This window comes from Lepidochelys kempii, chromosome 10, assembly GCF_965140265.1.
Source record: "Lepidochelys kempii isolate rLepKem1 chromosome 10, rLepKem1.hap2, whole genome shotgun sequence".
NCBI lineage: Eukaryota > Metazoa > Chordata > Testudines > Cheloniidae > Lepidochelys > Lepidochelys kempii.
The window spans coordinates 81,020,421-81,038,447 of record NC_133265.1 but is presented as its reverse complement, the minus strand read 5'-3'; the positions used below and the strand labels follow the sequence as shown (position 1 = coordinate 81,038,447).

General features: G+C 47.4%; 1 protein-coding gene across 9 annotated transcripts in view; it reads right to left on the bottom strand.

The window, feature by feature from the left end:
• Window positions 1–855: 855 nt before the first annotated feature.
• MAP2K5 (mitogen-activated protein kinase kinase 5) overlaps window positions 856–18,027 on the bottom strand; it is a 213,835-nt gene continuing 196,663 nt past the window's right edge. For all 9 annotated transcript variants that reach the window (XM_073304431.1, XM_073304437.1, XM_073304432.1 and 6 more), the window contains one exon: window positions 856–2,412. In XM_073304431.1, coding sequence (XP_073160532.1) covers window positions 2,308–2,412 — 105 coding nt within the window. In that variant the 3' untranslated portion in view covers window positions 856–2,307. The remainder of the gene's footprint in view (window positions 2,413–18,027) is intronic.

Genomic DNA, 18,027 nt, shown 5'->3' with positions numbered 1-18,027 from the left:
ACGCGTCCAAACAGCTCTTCCCCAGTAACCAGTATTAGTTTGGTGGTGGTAGCGGCCAGTCCAAGGACAACGGGTGGAATATTTTGTACCTTGGGGAAGTTTTGACCTAAGCTGGTAAAGATAAGCTTAGGACGTTTTTCATGCAGGTCCCCACATCTGTACCCTAGAGTTCAGAGTGGGGGAGGAACCTTGACAAATGGTTATAAAACTTTAACAATGTTTTGAATCTCAGCATCTACTGTCATTTAGTAACTATTGTCAGATCCCCACCAGAGTCTGACAACTCATAATATACTGCAATGTGAAAATTTAAATAGAAAAAAAAATGCTTAAAAAGATCAGCGTCTGTCAAAATTATAAAAAATAAAAATAGAATTCTGCCAAGCCTATATTATTATGCAAAACTCTGAGGTGCTAATTTTAATATCTTGTCCACCCAACCCACACATTGCTGTTGGATCTTGTCAGAAACCCAGGTTGTCAGCTCGCTGTGGCAGGGCCTGTGTTTTCATCACTTTTTTGTATAGCGCCTAACACAGCAGGATCCAGCCTGGGTCTGCTAGGAGCTACTAGGATACTAGAATAACAATATTCAAATGTTGCCGTCTAGGAAAGGGATGAAGAAAGGAAAAGAGGAGTTAATTACCATTTCTGTACATTTTCAGGAATGCCAAGAAATGCTTTTAAAGCAAAATGGCAGGACAGGAGACACCTGAATGGTGCTGAATGCCTCAAGTTTACGTCTATCAGCAAGCAGCTTGTGTGTTGTCAATTACACCAAAGAGTTTATGCCGGATTCCCAGCTTATCCTCTGCTTTACAGGATTTCTACACACCACCAACACTCATGAAATAGTCTATTTGCTTATATTATTTATTCAAAAGATCTCCCAGTAACCTTATAATACATTAAAGTGGACTAAAGGCAATTTTTTTTTGGTTTCCCAATTTTTAACCTGTTAGAACAACGCCAATATATCCATGACCAGTCTAATACAAACAAAACACTTCATGTTCATATGTTCGGTAAGAGGGCGACACAAGGCTCTTAGAACTCCTTGGTTTTTCTCCAGCCCGCTGGGGCCCAGTGCGGGATTGTTCAGGACATTTCCCAATGGTTTGATCAGCCTCCTGTTAAATGTCCCAAGTGATGGGGTGTCCATTACTAGGAGTCAGTGCTGCAAGGGGACTCCACCTCCCTCAGCACAAGACTTCTTCAGGCGCCCACTCCGCCAAAACTTCCTGTCCCAATCAAAACACGCTCCAGCAGGCTCTGCCCTACCTTCCCAGACCACAACACTGACCCTTTCTTCTAGCCCTTGCAAACTCCCTCTCAATTTCTGGAGAGAGAGTGCAGTTGCTGGGTTTGGGGACACTGTTCTGGTGGGGATGGGACAGAGCGGGCTGGGGTATCAGGAAACGGGGAAGGAGCTGACCTGGGGTGTGGAAAAGACAGTGTTTGGATTATGGCTTGCAACAGGATCTACACCGAGGAATAAACTTTAGGTTAGGATACAATTTCCCAGGGGAGGTGATTGAAGCCTTATGACTTGGGACATTTAAGACTAGAGGGGGCCGATTACTGGAAACTACCCCGTAGAGATACAGCGTGTTAATCGTATAAAAAACCCTAACAGCTCAAGTTGCCCAGGGATACAAGTATGGTTCCAAGTACCTTCAAAGGCAGGATTTGATCCCGTGTCGGAGTTTTTACCCTGCAATAGCCACAAATAAAATCCATGACATTTTCATGGCCCCACTATTGATACACTTGTGGTATTTTTACTCTTCCAAGATGACACCTTCACCTGTCATAAGGATGGCGAATGCCAGCTTCGTGTTTTATTAAACAAATACAGTTAAACGCCCCCCCCCCCCCGAACACATCCTTGATGTCTGCGGCCAAAGACAGTCTACACTTGCGTAGAAACTTCTTTGTACAGTCAATGTGTCATTTTTACAATAGCAAAAGATTAAGGGTTAAAAAATAGCCTGGAGCCAAGAAATATACAGTACACTCAATAACAAAAAATATATATATACACTATAGATGCTTTAAGGCCGTGTACAGTTTGACTGAAGACAATTTGAGGACATTAAACCAGTCAGCAACAAAGGAAATGTGTGGAGAAAATGCCCTAAAGTCAGAAAAAGCAGCAGCAAATATCCCGAAAGGTTTTGTTGATGCTTCTAAAAATATTTTTTCTGTGGAATATGCCATCTCTCTTGACAGTGCGACGTGGGACTGGTTTTCCTTTTGCTAGTCCCGGTTCTCTTTCACCTCACCCCTGTTGTGATTCATTGCTGCTCACTGAGGGCCCTGGTGAGACCGCCTCTCCTCCAGCATCCTGCACACCCACATGGAGACAACTTCAGCATTCCCATCATTGTACTGCATGATGAATGGGTGACCCTGGGAAATGGGAGAGAAACAGATTTAGCTGCACTAGTCGAGTCTCTTTGCTTTTCCAAGTAAACTTTTTTCTTTTAAATTTCCCAAAAAATAAATCAGAATCTTGTTAGTTTCGTAGTTTTGGAAATGTTCCTAGAACAATATAAACATACCATGGGAACAGCTTTTTCCAGTCAAATCTAATAACGAGACACTGCTAATGAATGTCCCATCTTTTCTCCCAGTGTCTGAGTAGGTCTGCATGCAAGCACTGCCTGATTATTTTTCTTTGCTCTTACAGCCTCTCGTCTTGCTGTGGTACAGGATATACATTCTTGTAGTAGGGAGAGAGATTTTTAGTTTATTATTTTTTTAATATTTATACTGTGGGAGTGCCTAGCGGCCTCAGCCAGGTTGGGCCCCATTGTGCTAGGCATGAGTTAAAATGAGTCTCTGCCCCAAAGAGCTTACAATCTAAAAGACAAGACTGCCTAGGAAGGAGTACTGCGGAAAGGGATCTGGGGGTCACAGTGGATCATAAGCTAAATATGAGTCAACAGCGTAATGCTGTTGCAAAAAAAGCGAACATCATTCTGGGATGTATTAGCGGGAGTGTCATAAGCAAGAAACGAGAAGTCATTCTTCCGCTCTACTCTGTGCTGATTAGGCCTCAACCAGAGTATTGTGTCCAGTTCTGGGCACCACATTTCAGGAAAGATGTGGACAAATTGGAGCGAGTCCAGAGAAGAGCAACAAAAATTAATAAAGGTCTGGAAAACATGACCTATGAGGGAAGATTGAAAATATTGGGTTTGTTTAGTCTGGAGAAGAGAAGACAGATGGGACATGATCACAGTTTTTGGGTACATAAAAGGTTGTTACAAGGAGGAGGGAGAAGAATTGTTCTTAACCTCTGAGGATAGGACAAGAAGCAATGGGCTTAAATTGCAGCAAGGGAGATTTAGGTTGGACATTAGGAAAAACTTCCTGTCAGGATGGTTAAGCACTGGAGTAAATTGCCTAAGGAGGTTGTGGAATCTCCATCATTGGGGATTTTTAAGAGCAGGTTGGACAAACACCTGTCAGGGACGGTCTAGAGAATACTTAGTCCTGCCTTGAGTGGAGGGGACTGGACTAGATGACCTCTCAGGATCCCCTCCAGTCCTATGATTCTATGATTTACACATGTCCTTGCTCTATAGACATGGAAGGCTGGTGCCTTAACTCACTGTGTGACCTAGCCCCTGGAACATGCATTAGCTCTGGGTGCTGTGCAAATTCCCTATAAAATCTAAATATAAAATAGTAAGTTTTCATTCTGACTTGGTCATTGAGTCCCAAGTTCTAACACACATGAGAACAAATGCCACTGGCACACAAAGGAAGACAGTTTGCAGAACACAATGTATAAGCTGAGGTCTGAACACACATACAATGGATTCAAGTCATTTGGAGGTTGAATGAAGGGGAGCGACCTGTTGCCAAAGGAATGAAAAGCTCATATAAGTATAACAAAGAAAACCTTAAAATATCAACCCCCAGCTTTATCAGAAGCTACTGAAGGGGGTGATGGAAGAACTTACATCCACAGTGCAGTCTAACCTGTGAAGTCGGTAGCTGCTGCAGACACTGAAGAATTGTATCCAGGGGAGCCGCAAATAAACTGCAAGAGCACTTCAGGATGAAAGACAAACGTGGACTAAGAGTTCAGCTGCCAGCCTAGGCTGCTCAGGTCTCAATCCGGTGACATTTCTGGAGGTGGTAGCTAACAATCTTACTGTGCCTCTCAAATGAATACAAATCCACAGAAATCCAGTATCCCACATGCACAAATGAAAGAGAGAATAACTGCCAGACAAAACCACCAAAATGAAAACCTCTGCACTGAATCAATCAAGAGCAGCTCAGTTTTACACCATATTAATCCAAGAAACCTTGAAAACAACAACTGTCTAATCCAGAGATACCTATCACGAAATCTGCAGGGAGTGAGAAGTACTTGTGGAAGCCATCAGTGTACACAGGACAGTGCCAAGCACAGACATGAACAGTTTTGCTTAATGGCAGGAGGCACACTGAGAACAAGAAAGGGTCTAATAGGGTGTTTGGGGAAACCGGGGAGTAACTTGGGCTACGATGGATCATGAGGAAGCCCTGGGATAAACCGTATGCTGCTGATGCTAACAGCACCAGGCAAAAGCAGTAAAACACTCCAAAGGTCAGGGCCAACAACGTCAAAAGCTACAAGAATAAAATATGCCCAGTCTCGACAGACAATACGGAGGATAAGCAATATGCTGCTGCTCGTCAGAGCAGTTTTAAGGCTATGAGCCGATCAGAAGCTAGGCTAAACTTAATAAAAGAATGAAATGTGCCGAGAGCCCTTCTGGCAGTTCCCACGTACCAGCCGCTCCGATCTCAACCACCTTCCCAATGTAACCATTTTGGATGGGATGGAAGCAGCCTCTTTGCTCAAGGAATTGGGCACTTCAGGAAAGTGAGTGACGACACGGAGCATGACAGAACCTGGCCTTGGGGACGGGGACACGGACGGCGATGTCAACAACTAACCCCAGAAGTATGCAAAGCTTGTTTCCCTGAAGTGAATTTTTAGTGCTGGGGAGAGGTGTCCAACTGACAGCCCTGGAGACGGAGTTTCTTTGATCCTATATAGCATGGGCCAGATGCAGATTCGGGCCAGATGCAGACGAGAAAGAAAACACAGCAGCTCCAGTTAGACCCACCAGCCATCTGGAAACTGCGGCCAACGGGCCACGTTCCAGCAGCTCCACATATTTTCTGGAAACTCAGGCGGGTCCTAGGAAAAAGGGGGCAGAAGAACAGCTGGCACGACCCAAGCTCTGACCGTGAAGAGCAGCTCTCCCTACACGGAGTGTGATATTCCCGTTCACAGCTGGTACCAGTCCTCTGGGGACTGTCGGAGGGAGGCAGGAGACATACCAGGAGGAGGGCAGCATGGCTCACCTTGGGCATACTGCCACTTTGCGGTCAGGGTCAGGTCAGGTTCTGCTGAACTCAGGGACCTTTGAACCAGCTTCACATGCTGGCTGAGGAAAATCTATCAGGAGCACAGAGGCCACGGCTGGTGGTGGGGAACAGACAGAGTTCATAGCTCAATCCCCCTGAGTTGTGCACATGGCCAGATACAGGCTCCTAAAGGGTAGGAAGCCAGCACCCTGCTGGGCCTGAATTTCTGAGGAGTGCGCTCGCAGTTTGAGCTTTGCTATACGCTTCTGGGGAAAGTGTGAAAGTGTGAAACAACAGAGCAAGAAGACAGACAAAGACACTGCATAATCAAGCTAATTTCATCAATAGTCAGTGGGAGCCAGCTCTCATTTCCTTCATTCTCAGAGGGCCAATTTCCACAATTAAAATGGCGAGGGCTGAGGCAACATGGTCCACAAACTCCTCAAGAGAAGATGGAGGTGTAATCGGTAAAGGGGAAAGGACATGACTAGCAGGAGCAGGTGGATACAAAAGTGGGACAAGCAGGTAGGGGCCAGGAGAGAGCAAGTGTGCCCACCCTCTAACAATGATCAGATGAGGAGGTAGGAGAACATTAATAAAAGGGAAATGTAAAGTCAATACCCCGCAGGCATGAAAATGCAGCACATTTTGGAACTAGTTAAGAGAGACGTTTACCTGTTCACTTAACAGCATCAACATCAGTTTCTGCGGACTGATACTCTATGCCTTCTTGTCTATATCCCTATACCTAGAGAGACCAGACCTAGCAGGTAGTTTTACCATTGACAACCCCACTCAGGTCACTTTTCATGGCCAAGCTGCTACTGAATCTCAAATAGCTTTATGAATGGTTTCAACAAAGTTATCTCCCATACTCATCAGCTGGCCTAACTTTGCTAGCAAAAACCAGTAGTTAGGAAGGTCTCAGACACAGCCTCCTAGCACAAGGACTATGTCACATAGGCCAAGCACAGTGCTGCTTACGAGGCAATGAATGCCTCTTCTAGATTATACAGCCCAGGTGCACCCTTCTAAGGCATTTTCCCCCATGATTTAACTGCATTCCACAGCAACTATCCCAGGGAAGAATTTTGTCCTTTAGTCTGAATAAACTAGAAGTTGCACTCCTAATGCGAATCACCATTGTAAACCTAACTGTTCATGAAAGTAGTGTCCACACCCTTGTTTTTGTATTTCTTTATTTATCAGGTGCCTACAATATACTGCCTGTTAAAAAGCCTCCAGATTTGTCTTGGAGACTGGCTATCACTTGATGGCAGGTCTGCAGGTTGTGGAGATCAGTTCAAACCTTTCATTACGCTTTCAAGCCGTGGCACCGTTGCTAGGCCAAAGGGGAGCACTGCGCATTGGTAGTGGGTGGTCCCACCTATGAAACGTAGGAACCTTCTGTGTCCACGACAGATTGATATTTGAAGGTAAGTGTCTTTAACGTCGAGGGCGGAGTACCAGTCTCCCGGATCCAGGGAAGGAATGATGGAGGGCAGGGAGACCATGCGGAATTTTAACTTCTTGAGATACTTATTAAGGCTCCACAGGTAGCCCCCCTTTGGCCTGTGGGATCAAAAAATAAAAGGAGTAAAATCCTTCCCGCCTCAAGTGCAGAGGGACTTCCTCCACAGCTCCCACTCGCAGAAGGCCCTACACCTCCTGAGTGAGCAGATGCTCGTGAGAAAGGTCCCTGAAGGGGGACGGGGGGGGCGTGCGAGAGGGAGGGGTAGAAATAAACTGGAGGGTGTACCCCCCTGCTACCGTGCTGAGGACCCACTGGTCTGGTGTTATAGAGGCCCAGGCAGGGAGCAAGGGAGACAAACGATCGGAAAAAAACAGGGGTACTGGATCCAGGACACTGGCTGGAACGTCGCCCTCAAGCATACCCTCAAAATGCCTGCTTATTACCCCGATGGTTGCTGGTAGAGCTCGAGGGAGCTGAGGCGGCTGGCTATTGGCCTTGCTGGTGCTTGTAGCTCCTACCCTTTCTGTGGAAGGGCTCTGCTCAGGATTGGCCCCCGAACCTGTGGGAGTGCTGCAGTTTGAACCGCTTTCTCGCGGGAGCTGGCATGTAGAGGCCCAGTGAGCACAAGGTAGCCCTAGTGTCTTTCCGGCCATGTAACTTGCTGTCTGTCTGTTCTGTGAAGAGCGCCAGGCCATCAAAAGGGAGGTCCTGGATGGACTGCTGGACCTCCACTGACAGGCCCGATGACTGCAGCCAGGATTCATGCCTCATGGAAATGGTCGAAGCCATGGTCCGAGCCACGGAGTCCATCACATCTGAGGCCACTTAGAGGACTGCCCTGGCCACAGCTCTGCCCTCATTCAGAATAGCCAGGAACTCCTGCCTGGGCTCATCTGGCAGCAAGTGTGCAAACTTGGCCATGGACTGCCAGATGTTAAAGTCATAGCTGCCTAGGAGGGCCTGATTGTTGGCCACTCTTAACTGTAGGCTGGCCATTGAATAAAATTTTCTGCCAAAGAGATCGAGCCTCTTCACCTCCTTATTCTTAAGGGTTGATCCTGGTTGGCCCTTCCTATCATGCTCATTGGCTGCCAATACCACCAGTGAGCTAGGAGCAGGGTGTGTATATAGATATTCAAATCCCTTAGCAGGCACGTAATCCCGTCTCTCCACCTGCTTGGAAATGGGGGGCAGGGAAGAGGGAGTTTGCCACAAGGCTTTGCTCAGCTTTACCACTCCCTCGTGGACAGGTAATGCCACTATGGAGGGAGCTGCTGCGCTCAAAATATCAAACAGGGAGTCGGCAGGTTCTGCCAACTCCTCGGCCTCTAACCCCAGGTTCTAAGCCACCCTCTTAAGAAGCTCCTGGTGGGCTTTTATATCATCCTGGGGGACCGTGTGGGAAGGCCCCGCTATCACCTTATCGGGTGAAGAGGATAAGGAGATGTGTGATGGTGGGTCTGCCACCTCCGTGGCCTCTGCCAGGGGAGCCACAGCCGGGACTGGCTGACCCTAAGGACCTTGATCAGACTCTGCTTCCTAGTCCAGGGGCTGGCGGGAGACTATTGCCGACTGTTTCGCAGATGTCCCTGACACTGATCGGTGCCCCTGTGATGGTTGGGGAAAACCCCAGCGGTTCCATAGCTGCCAGGAAGCTGGCCATTGACTTTGGGGATATGTGGGCACTTGTGCTCCTGCTGGGAATGTCGATGCTCCCAGTGGGTGGCCCTGCCTGCTGGTAGATCTTCCTTCTCATTTTCTGCACCTGGGGATGCGGAGACAGGTCTGGGGGATCAGGACGGTGCCAATGCTGCCTGTCTACCGGAATCCTGTTGGCCCTCTCCGTGGGTCTCTGCCGGTGACCTGTACCAGGAAGACAAATCCCAGTGCCACACCTCTGGTGACCCGGCTATCGACACCTCACGCTTTGAGAGCTGTGCCGCTCCGTGGATTGGGAGCAAGAGGATCGACGTCCCAGTACAGGGGATCGACACTTTGCCCGTGGGGATCCATATTGGCGAGCGGGTGACGGGACTCTGGGGACCAGTGTCTGGACTCTTTGGAGCGGTGCCGTGCACTTGGAGATCTATCCCGCCACTCCAGGAACCAGTGCCAGGACTCCGGGGACTGGCAATGCACCTCCATAGGTGTGCGCCAGACAGCTGGCGAACGATGCTGGGATCCTAAGGAACGTTGCCTAGAAACTGGGGAACGACACTGGGAACTCTGACAGATAAGATGGTGGCACTGCTCTGGTGAGCGCTGGTGGGGCACTCCTGGGGATTGCTGGAAAGGTCCCAGAGCAGGTTTACCCCTCGAACGGAGCACCTCGCTGGCTGGCGTGGGTGGCACTGGAAGGGACAATATGTCCTTAGTGGCCTGAAAGGCCTCTGGTATGGACGGCACTGCCAGATGCCGAGTACCTCTTCCACTTCCTGGGGTGGTGGGCAGGTCACAAAGCGTGCTCAACAGCTCAACTGGTGTGGAAGCCTGGCCACCGTTCAGAGGGGAAGAGCTGCCCCATGCAGGTCTTTGCTCTCCTCTGGCTCTCTCCTTCCCGGAGAATGCCCTTTCCTGGCCTCTCTCTGCCGGTACTGGGGATGGGGATCGGCGCCGGTCGGAGGCCAGCGCTGGCGGTGTGCTCTGCACCGAAGCTGCGGTGCTTGGAGTGGAGTCCGATCTGGCCGGCTCCGAGGCAGGTGCCAGGGCCGACTCCATAAGGAGCGCTCTTAGTCGAATGTCCCACTCCTCTTTGGTTTGCGACTTGAAACTCTTACAAATGTGACACTTGTTGCTCATGTGGGTCTCCCCCAAACACTTAAGACAGCTTTGGTGGGGATCACTGACTGGCATAGATTTTTTGTAGCAGTCACAAGGCCTAAAGCCTGGGGACTGGGGCATGCCCCGTCCCTAGGCTGTCCCGCAGGGGACTAACTAACTATTTCTAACTCATATGCTAAGGGAACTAATACACTATTCAAATCTTCTAAGAACTATCTACAAGAGAATTCACAGCGAGGCACAGTTGAGAAGGAAAGCTTGCCGAGGCAAGGAGACGTTCCTGCACCATCACTGGCAGTAGGAAGGAACAGAGGGAGGGGGGAGCCGCTGGTGCCCCCTATGCCGGCACATACATGCGCCATTCCAGATGGTGCCAGAGCTGGATACCACTGAGGGAAAAACTTCTGGCACGTGCCGAGCACACACACCTCCAATGGAATGGACGTGAGCAAGCACTCGAAGAAGAACCATTAAATCACACAAACTGGACTTGCTCTGAGGTTGTGCTCAGAGATGGACGGGAAGGAATATTTGAAATGGCAGGTTCTTGGAGGGCTGGCAGAAAGGCAGCCAAGTGTGCTGGGCTCTTGCAGATGCCATTTTTAAGGAGGGTTGATGTAGGAGCCAAGTGTGTGACTACTGCTGGATGGCCATAAACTGTGTGTAGTTTCAAGTGCTGAGGAAAAGAGCAGCTGCTGTATGCCTAACCGCTGCCATCTGTAAAGGACTTTTTCTCTTAAACAGTTTTTCAAAGTTTGAGTCCTCCTTGCTGAACGCATAGTTCACTACATCCAGGCCAAGTCAGAACTTTTAAATCCACGTTGCTTTTAAGTGAGCAGAGCAGAGTTTTCTCAAGGTGCGAAAATCTCATCTTCCTGCCCGCTCCTCATGGGTGGATAATGGCTAAAATGGCGGAAGGAATTTTCTTCAAACTTCTGAAGCTGCGATTAAACTTCCACCATTTCAGCCTACAAAGGTACTTTGGGGAAAATAAAACAGTGGGAATACTTCACACGTCTATGGCATTTTCTGAGAATCTCAAAGTACTTTACAAACATTAAGTAACTGAATGTTTTCCTGTGAACCAGGGACTCATTCTGCATAGGCCGCAGCACAGCGATTGGCCCAAAGTAAACAGAGTGAAATTCATCCGTGTGCAAAGGGCAAGCACAATGCCTAGGCAGCACTTAAATCCCATTTTCCCTGCAGTGAAGCAGAGGTGAAACAGAACCCAGGTATCCTGGTCCATCCCCTTCTCTACTTATTAGTCAATGTTCTCTTTTACACAGAGACTTTAGATTGAGAGTGCCTTCAACTAAAACTGTGGAACTGCTGTAACTGTCTGAAACTGAAGGCCAGATCTCCAGCTGGTGTAATTCCACACCTCAGTTGAGGATCTGCTCCTTAATGACCACAGTGGCTTCAAACCAGAGACTTAAACATGACTCCTGTGTGATTTCAGGTTTCAAATTTAAATTAAACAGTTCAAATAACTTGCTTTCCACGCCTCAGATTTTCAGTGCTTTGCACAAGGGTTCATATTGCAAGCCCTTAATTTAAGGCCTTGGAAATGGTGTGCAGCTGCTATCTGCCCTTTCAACCACTCTTCCTGAGTTTATTCTTCACAATTGCTGCAGAAATAGATGTTCTCCCCAAATATTCCATTATTATCCCTAAACTGCTTACCTCTAGCCATTCTAGACTGTACCCAGCAACCTACACTGGTCAAGGAGCTCTCAACCTTTCATCTGTGCAGATGCATGTGTTCTTCTGTACAGTAATTGGTCAGAAAATGGCCCACTGAGAGAAGAGAATGTGACTAGATTTTTTCGGTGATTTGATTCTAGATCTTTCAGTTACATCTTTTGGTCATAGTGGCTCACAGTTCAAAGCTACAGAAAGTCTAGAGAAAGAGAGGACAACATGTAAGCACACAGATGCGTAAGGCACAGTTCGTATGGATGATGTCTTTTCTTTCAACCCTCCCAGGCTGTTAGAAATACATTTGCTCTGGTCTTGACAATATCAGATCGGAACGGAGGTAAAGGGAGTGTGCATCCCTCTCCCTGTGTTACATGCTGCTTCTAAACAGTGAACATGTCTTGTATACTTGGGCTTTGAACTTTGACCTGAACATTTTCAGAACTATTTAAAAATAACTAATTTTTCCTTCTTGGTTTTTAATTGTGGGGCTAATCAGGGAAGGGCAAGAGACTTGGCTTCTGGCTTCCATTCCCAACTCTGCTGTGTCCACTCCTGTGTGACCTTTGCAAAGTCACTTAACCTTTCTGTGCCTTATGTGTAAAATGGGGATAGTTATTTGGCCCTATGTCACAGGCGTGCTGCGATATAGAATTCATTAATGTTTGTAAAACACTTTGAGATCCTTAGATAGAAGGTGCGAGAAAAGGGTGAAGTCTCATTATACACAATTTAACCTAAATCCACCTAACCTGCCTTTTAAACAAGCCAACCACAAACAAAGTAACAAAACACAGGTCAAGGACACAAGTGAGACCTAGCGGGGGAAAAACCAAGAACCCATAGCCAAGGAAGAGCACACACATTGGTGCAATAAAAAAGAAGCTATTAAGCAAAGAGTCAGCTTCTCCCATGAATCTCTTTTACGAGAGACAGGCTCCCTGCAGAGGAAGACATCTCAAATCCGGGATACCCTTGCAGTTAAGCGACTTTCACTGTGCAGTGGAAGCCAGCATGGTAGGCAGGGTTTAAAATATCAGCTGTGATGTGTCTCAGAGACATGGAGGTTGTTCCACATTGCAGGAGCTCAGCGTATTTCGACTGCAGTAGATCAAAGCACTCTATGGAACTTTTAGTGCACCGCAGTAGGGTCCATACAGACACTTAGCGTGTGGTTGGCTAGCTAGAACACAGTAGACGGACACCCATCTTGCCGTGCACTAACTCACCATATAGATCAGCCCTCAAACCCTACATTTTCATGCTCCTTTCCACCCCAAGAGTAACCTTAATTTGAAATGACTGAGCTTTCAATGTTTAGGGTTTTTTAAACTACAACATTCTATCAGGGATTTTCTGTAAACTGTAGGGATGTTTCTGCCATTAACTCCCTCTTAATTTTATTGGGTGTGGGAATTTCTTCTATTTTGGGCTTTTATATGTTTTTTAATGTCACTCACTGACACTTTTATTTACAGCATAGCCTTGGAAACTCTGCACCGGTGGGTCCAGAACCTGGAAACTCTATGCTGGTCAGTCCCAGCTGTGCTACCTTCCAGTGAGACAAAACTTGAAGTGCCAGCAAGCCCTGCGAACTTGATCAGACCCACTTTGTCTGGGCTGGGCTGGGGAGAAAGGGAGGGATGGATTTGAGCCATTGAGAGTGATTCAACTATATATAAACAGTAACACACAGTGCAATAATCCATCAAAGACAGCCTCTGCCTACTCAGGATCATGCATGGAGTGCAGGTGAAATACAAAATATGTAAAGGTACCTGAATTTAACTAATCAGCCAAAGACACATCAGGGCAAACATTTAAAAGCTCCTAAAAACCCCAGAGGTTACAGAGGTAGCATTCTAATATACTATTAACAATACCCCTTTTATAAAACCACTCTGACACATCTTCAGCATTTTGCTGCTACTCAGCTATCTAACCTCCTGTTTCCTTGTCTTTAGGTATCCAGGGTCCGAAGATGACTAATTCTCATAATCCAAAATGGATGGCCCAGGGATTATCGAGTGAGTCAATTAGGCCCTGATTCAGGAAAGCATTTAAGCATGTACTGACGTCCTATCGGTGCCCTGTCCTGAACTGGGGCCTTCAACAGGAGACCGTGTTTTTTTAAATTGGGGGTAGAAACTAGGCATAGGTTGAATAAAGTTAAACTCAAAGCTACTAGTTCAGAACTGTAGCTATGGTGCTGGCGGTCTACGTAGTTCTGAGAGCGCTCCAGGCTGTTAGAAAGAGAGGAGTTTCCTTTGTTCCTGTTCACGATCATTTCAAGAAAAACTAAAAACAACCACAGAAAGTACGCCAACTATTAAAGAATTCTGGTCACTGTGCATTTCAGCAACAAATAAAAACCACCCGCATCAACAGAAACCACGTTAGCATTGAGCAATATGTTCCAAAAAAACAAACACAACCTGCTGTACTTAAATATTCTGTTATTGGTTTACTTTGTTTTACAAGGTAACACTGAAGAAAATTAAATGTACAGAAGCTTGAAATGTATTTTCAGTTGCAGTGAACAGTTTTGCAGTCACAGGACGATCTGGAGTTATCTGCTTGGGGGCTGTGATGGGGCGGACTGGCCCCGCACTGGGACTGAGAGAGTTAACCATTCCCTGCTGGCAGAGGAAGCCACGCCCCTGAGGCTCTCCTGGGCATGCTCCAACAGGGAGTCAAGTATAAAAGCCTGCGGAGCTCCTCAGTCAGGGCTGGTGGCTGAGGAAGGAGGACGCTCAGCGGAGGCTCCAGCCCAGGAGCAGTGGTGACTCGTAAGGGAGGGAGCCGAGGGGCCAGGAAGTGGGACCAGAGACTGGCAGCTGTGGGAGCGCCGGGAGCTGAAGACCTTGATGCCACAGGGACTGCTACGTTTGGAGAACTGGTAGGAAGTGATCCAGGAAAGGGAAGGGAGTGGTATCTCCCACCACTCTGAGGGCAGCGTCTTGCGGTACGATTCCCCGCTGACCCGGGGTGGATCACGCCGTCAATGACAGGGCCCTGGGTTGGAGCCCGGTGGGCCCGGGCTCCTCTACTGCGGTCACTAAACCCCCCCTTTTTTTATGACGACATAGTTCACCGACCCCTCTCTTACCTCAAAGGAGATAGATGAACTCCGGCCGCTAGGCCAAACTATCCTACGAAGGGAAGAGGACTTAGAGGGACTCTGGCCCTTGGGCCACACTGCTTTAGGAGCACACTATAGAGACTCCAGCCGCTAGACCACGCTATCCCACCGGGGAAGAGAGTTTGGGGACACTCAGGCCATTGGACCATGCTGCTTTAGGAGTGCATGGTAGGGACTCCACCCGCTAGACCGCGCTATCCCACCAAGGGAAGAAGATTTAGAGGGACTCTGGCCATTGGGCCCTGACTACCAGGGAGGTGGCAGAACCAGCGTAGAAGCTGGGAGGCAGGGTTAACCTTGCCCCCCCTGGAATCAAAGGGGTTGACGAGGTACAAAACCCTCCACAGGGGTGTTTGGTAACTCTTTTGCCACAACTGTTCTGTTTATGACACCAGGAAGTCAGCCTTGGTACACTAGTTACAAGGCCTCCATTCTGCAATTGGATTCACATAGAGAAACAGTTGTGCCTGCAAGGTCATGGTCTAAACTTGTGTCAGAATAGTCTAGGCTATAATTCTCCAGCAACATGGTAATATGGGCATAGAACAGAACCTGGTTCATTTGCACTAATGTCTGAGACTAGCCACCCATTGGGAATCAGCAAATAAGGGACCGATATAACACCTGCACACCCCTGCAAGGAGAATGCTTTATAAGCATACTTTGTTTATGTATGGTCAATGGTAGATTAGCTAACATTTGTGACACTAGGCATTGTCCAGAGTAATCCTTTCTTAAAGGAAAAATGGGGGTGGGGCAGGGAGTCTTGTACCATGAGACCTTACTGCAACACTGAAGGAACTAATCAAGAGTATGTCCAGTAGGAGGTGCTTGGAGGATGTGGCCCTAAGGTATCATGATACAGTTTCATAATGGGTCTGATCCTGTTCTCACTTCATTATTTTTAGGTTTCTATACACATCCATTAAAAATGAGAACGATCTCCTTACCAATTCTTAAATACGCAACCATAAAATAGACCACTCCTGTAAGCCCCTTTCAACCCGGGATCAATATATCCACAACAGACAAGCAGCAAAATATATACTTAAGAACATGTCCCATCAGCACCTTCCCATTTGCCCCCAGCTAAGGAAAATAATTAGACCTTGCATTTGCCAGGGAGTTTTTGCCTCTGATTTAAATTGGGATCAGACTCTGGCCCAACAGGATATAATCTGTGGCAAAGCAACTTAAACATTCAATGGGAAGTTGGATGTTTTTGAGCACAGAGCATTCTGCACTGGAAAAGGTCAGGCAAGGCAGGCCAGGGCTGGCCGGAGAGTGAGTGTCAGCCAGTCTAATTTTCTGTGTCAACTCTGAAAATGAGATAAGCAATGACAAACCAGGATTTTTAAATGAACTTGTCACATCTTATTTTCTTGATAAAGGGTTCATTTTTCTCTGTCCCAAGAGATAGGTTAACTCTTTAAGAGGTAACTACCTATTAGACGGTGCCGTAAACGGTTTACACATCTAAAATGAAAACAAAAGGGCATGGAGAGTCCAAATGCAGAACCTTGACAATTAGAGAGAATTGTCCTTGAAACGTCAATAATTTAGCCTGACCAATTAAACAGCTATTATGCAAGGGGAACAGTTCCATAACTGTATTAATCTTGAAAATTACAGATTTGCTTTCACACGGTTGTCCTCATGTCTGAAAATATCCTTCCTAACACGAACTCCCTTCCTCTGCCCATTACAACAGATTTTAAATTATATTCCTCAGCAGGTTTACAAACAGACTGGTTCTTTCCAAACATGCAGCGCTTTCCCATAAGGTGTTTACATGCTTCACTGTTAAAGGCATGCAGCACACAGGATGGACACTGGCAAGACTGCTACTCCATGGGGATAAAATTAACCCTTTGGAGAGGTCTAGCCTGAAGCTTTTGCACCCTCAAAATAGGGCTCAAGCAGGTCTCAAATGGTGCGTAGGCTTTGTACTGGCCCTCTGCACAAGGATGAATTTCACCCCCTGGACCACCTCCAAACACGTAAGCTAAGACATCGCTGCTGTTGTTATATGTACTGAAGTAGCTCCTAGAGGCCCCAGTCAAGGATGAGGGCTCCACTTTGCTACGTGCTAGAGTACACGCATACAACGCAAGGATGGCTGTTGTGTAAATAATCTGTCTTGCCCAGCCAGACACTGTTCCTTTAACTGCCACGCATTGGGGCAGAGACCGCCTTTTTGTTCGTTGTTCGCACACGCTTAGCACAAAGGGGTTCTGGGCCATGGCTTGGTCCAGATATATAACACACAACACGGATATGAACAGTTTGGTGAAATGTCTTTAACTCCAGAGAACTTAAACCATATAACAGAGAGTATTTACTGTATTACCTTGAACGGTCAAATTATGACAGGGAAGTATTGCATGGATCAAGACATCTGAGTTTACTGCTTTGGGTGGAGAAACTAAAAGATGGTTAATTATCAACAAATGCGAGTTACATTTCCTTGCACATCCTGACATCTTGTGCTAACATCTTTAAAACAGTCTTCCATTCAGAGCGGTACCAGGCACAGACAAATGGGAAGTAAGACATTAATCTAATCCTAATACATAAAAAAAGAATACCTGTTATTCGGGGGATTATGCTTTTATGTTCATGACTGGCTGATAAGAAGCAGAACAGGAATAGCCTGACAAATTAGAAATGGCCATCGAAGGAGCTGTGCACTTCTGCCAGGCATTTGTTGGCAAATAACCAGGACCGGCTCTAGGCACCAGCACAGCAAGTGCATGCTTGGGGGCGGCACATTTCCAGGGGTGGCATTCCGGCCACCCTTTCTTTCCCCCCAGCCCCGCTCAGTCAACCAATGAGCCCCTGCGTGGGGCGGGGCAGTGGGCTCAGAGCAGGGGTCCCAGCCCAGGGGCGGTCCCTGCCCTGGCCTCCCACTGCCGGTGGAGCAGGGCAATGCGGCTCCTCCGCCCCTACCGCAAATCTCACAAGCAGCAGAGGAGCTGGACCTGAGCAGAGCCCGGGATTGGGGCAGGACCCGCTGCCCCGGGCGGCTCGGCGCTGGGAGGACGCCCCGGGTCTGCCCCCCTCCCTGCGGCTGACCCGCTCCCCAGCCCCTCTGTCAGTTACTGTCCCCTCTGTAGGGTCTGAGATCGGGCTGGGGGCCCACGGGCGGGATGTACAGCCCCGAGCACCTCACTCCAAACACTGCTATAGCATTACACATTCTTTTAACATTACCAGTATCAGTGGCCTCTGGTGAGCGGAGTTTCTCAAAACTGAAATTATTAAAAAAATTATTTGAGGTCCACCAGGTCTCAGAATCGTTTGTCAGGACTCGCATTCATTTCAATTGAAAGTACCATTGCAAAAATTTTAGATGTCACTACATTACTAAAAGACGATGCAAGTATAAAAACCAGAAAAATTCAGTTCATATAAATTCTTTTAATTTATGAAAAACTGGGCGCACCGGAAGACACTAATGTTTTTCATTACAGTGTCTAGTTGAACCCAAATTGTTTGTAATTGTGATTTTGTTAAAATTAAAGGAGTACACTAATGTGAAATAAAACAA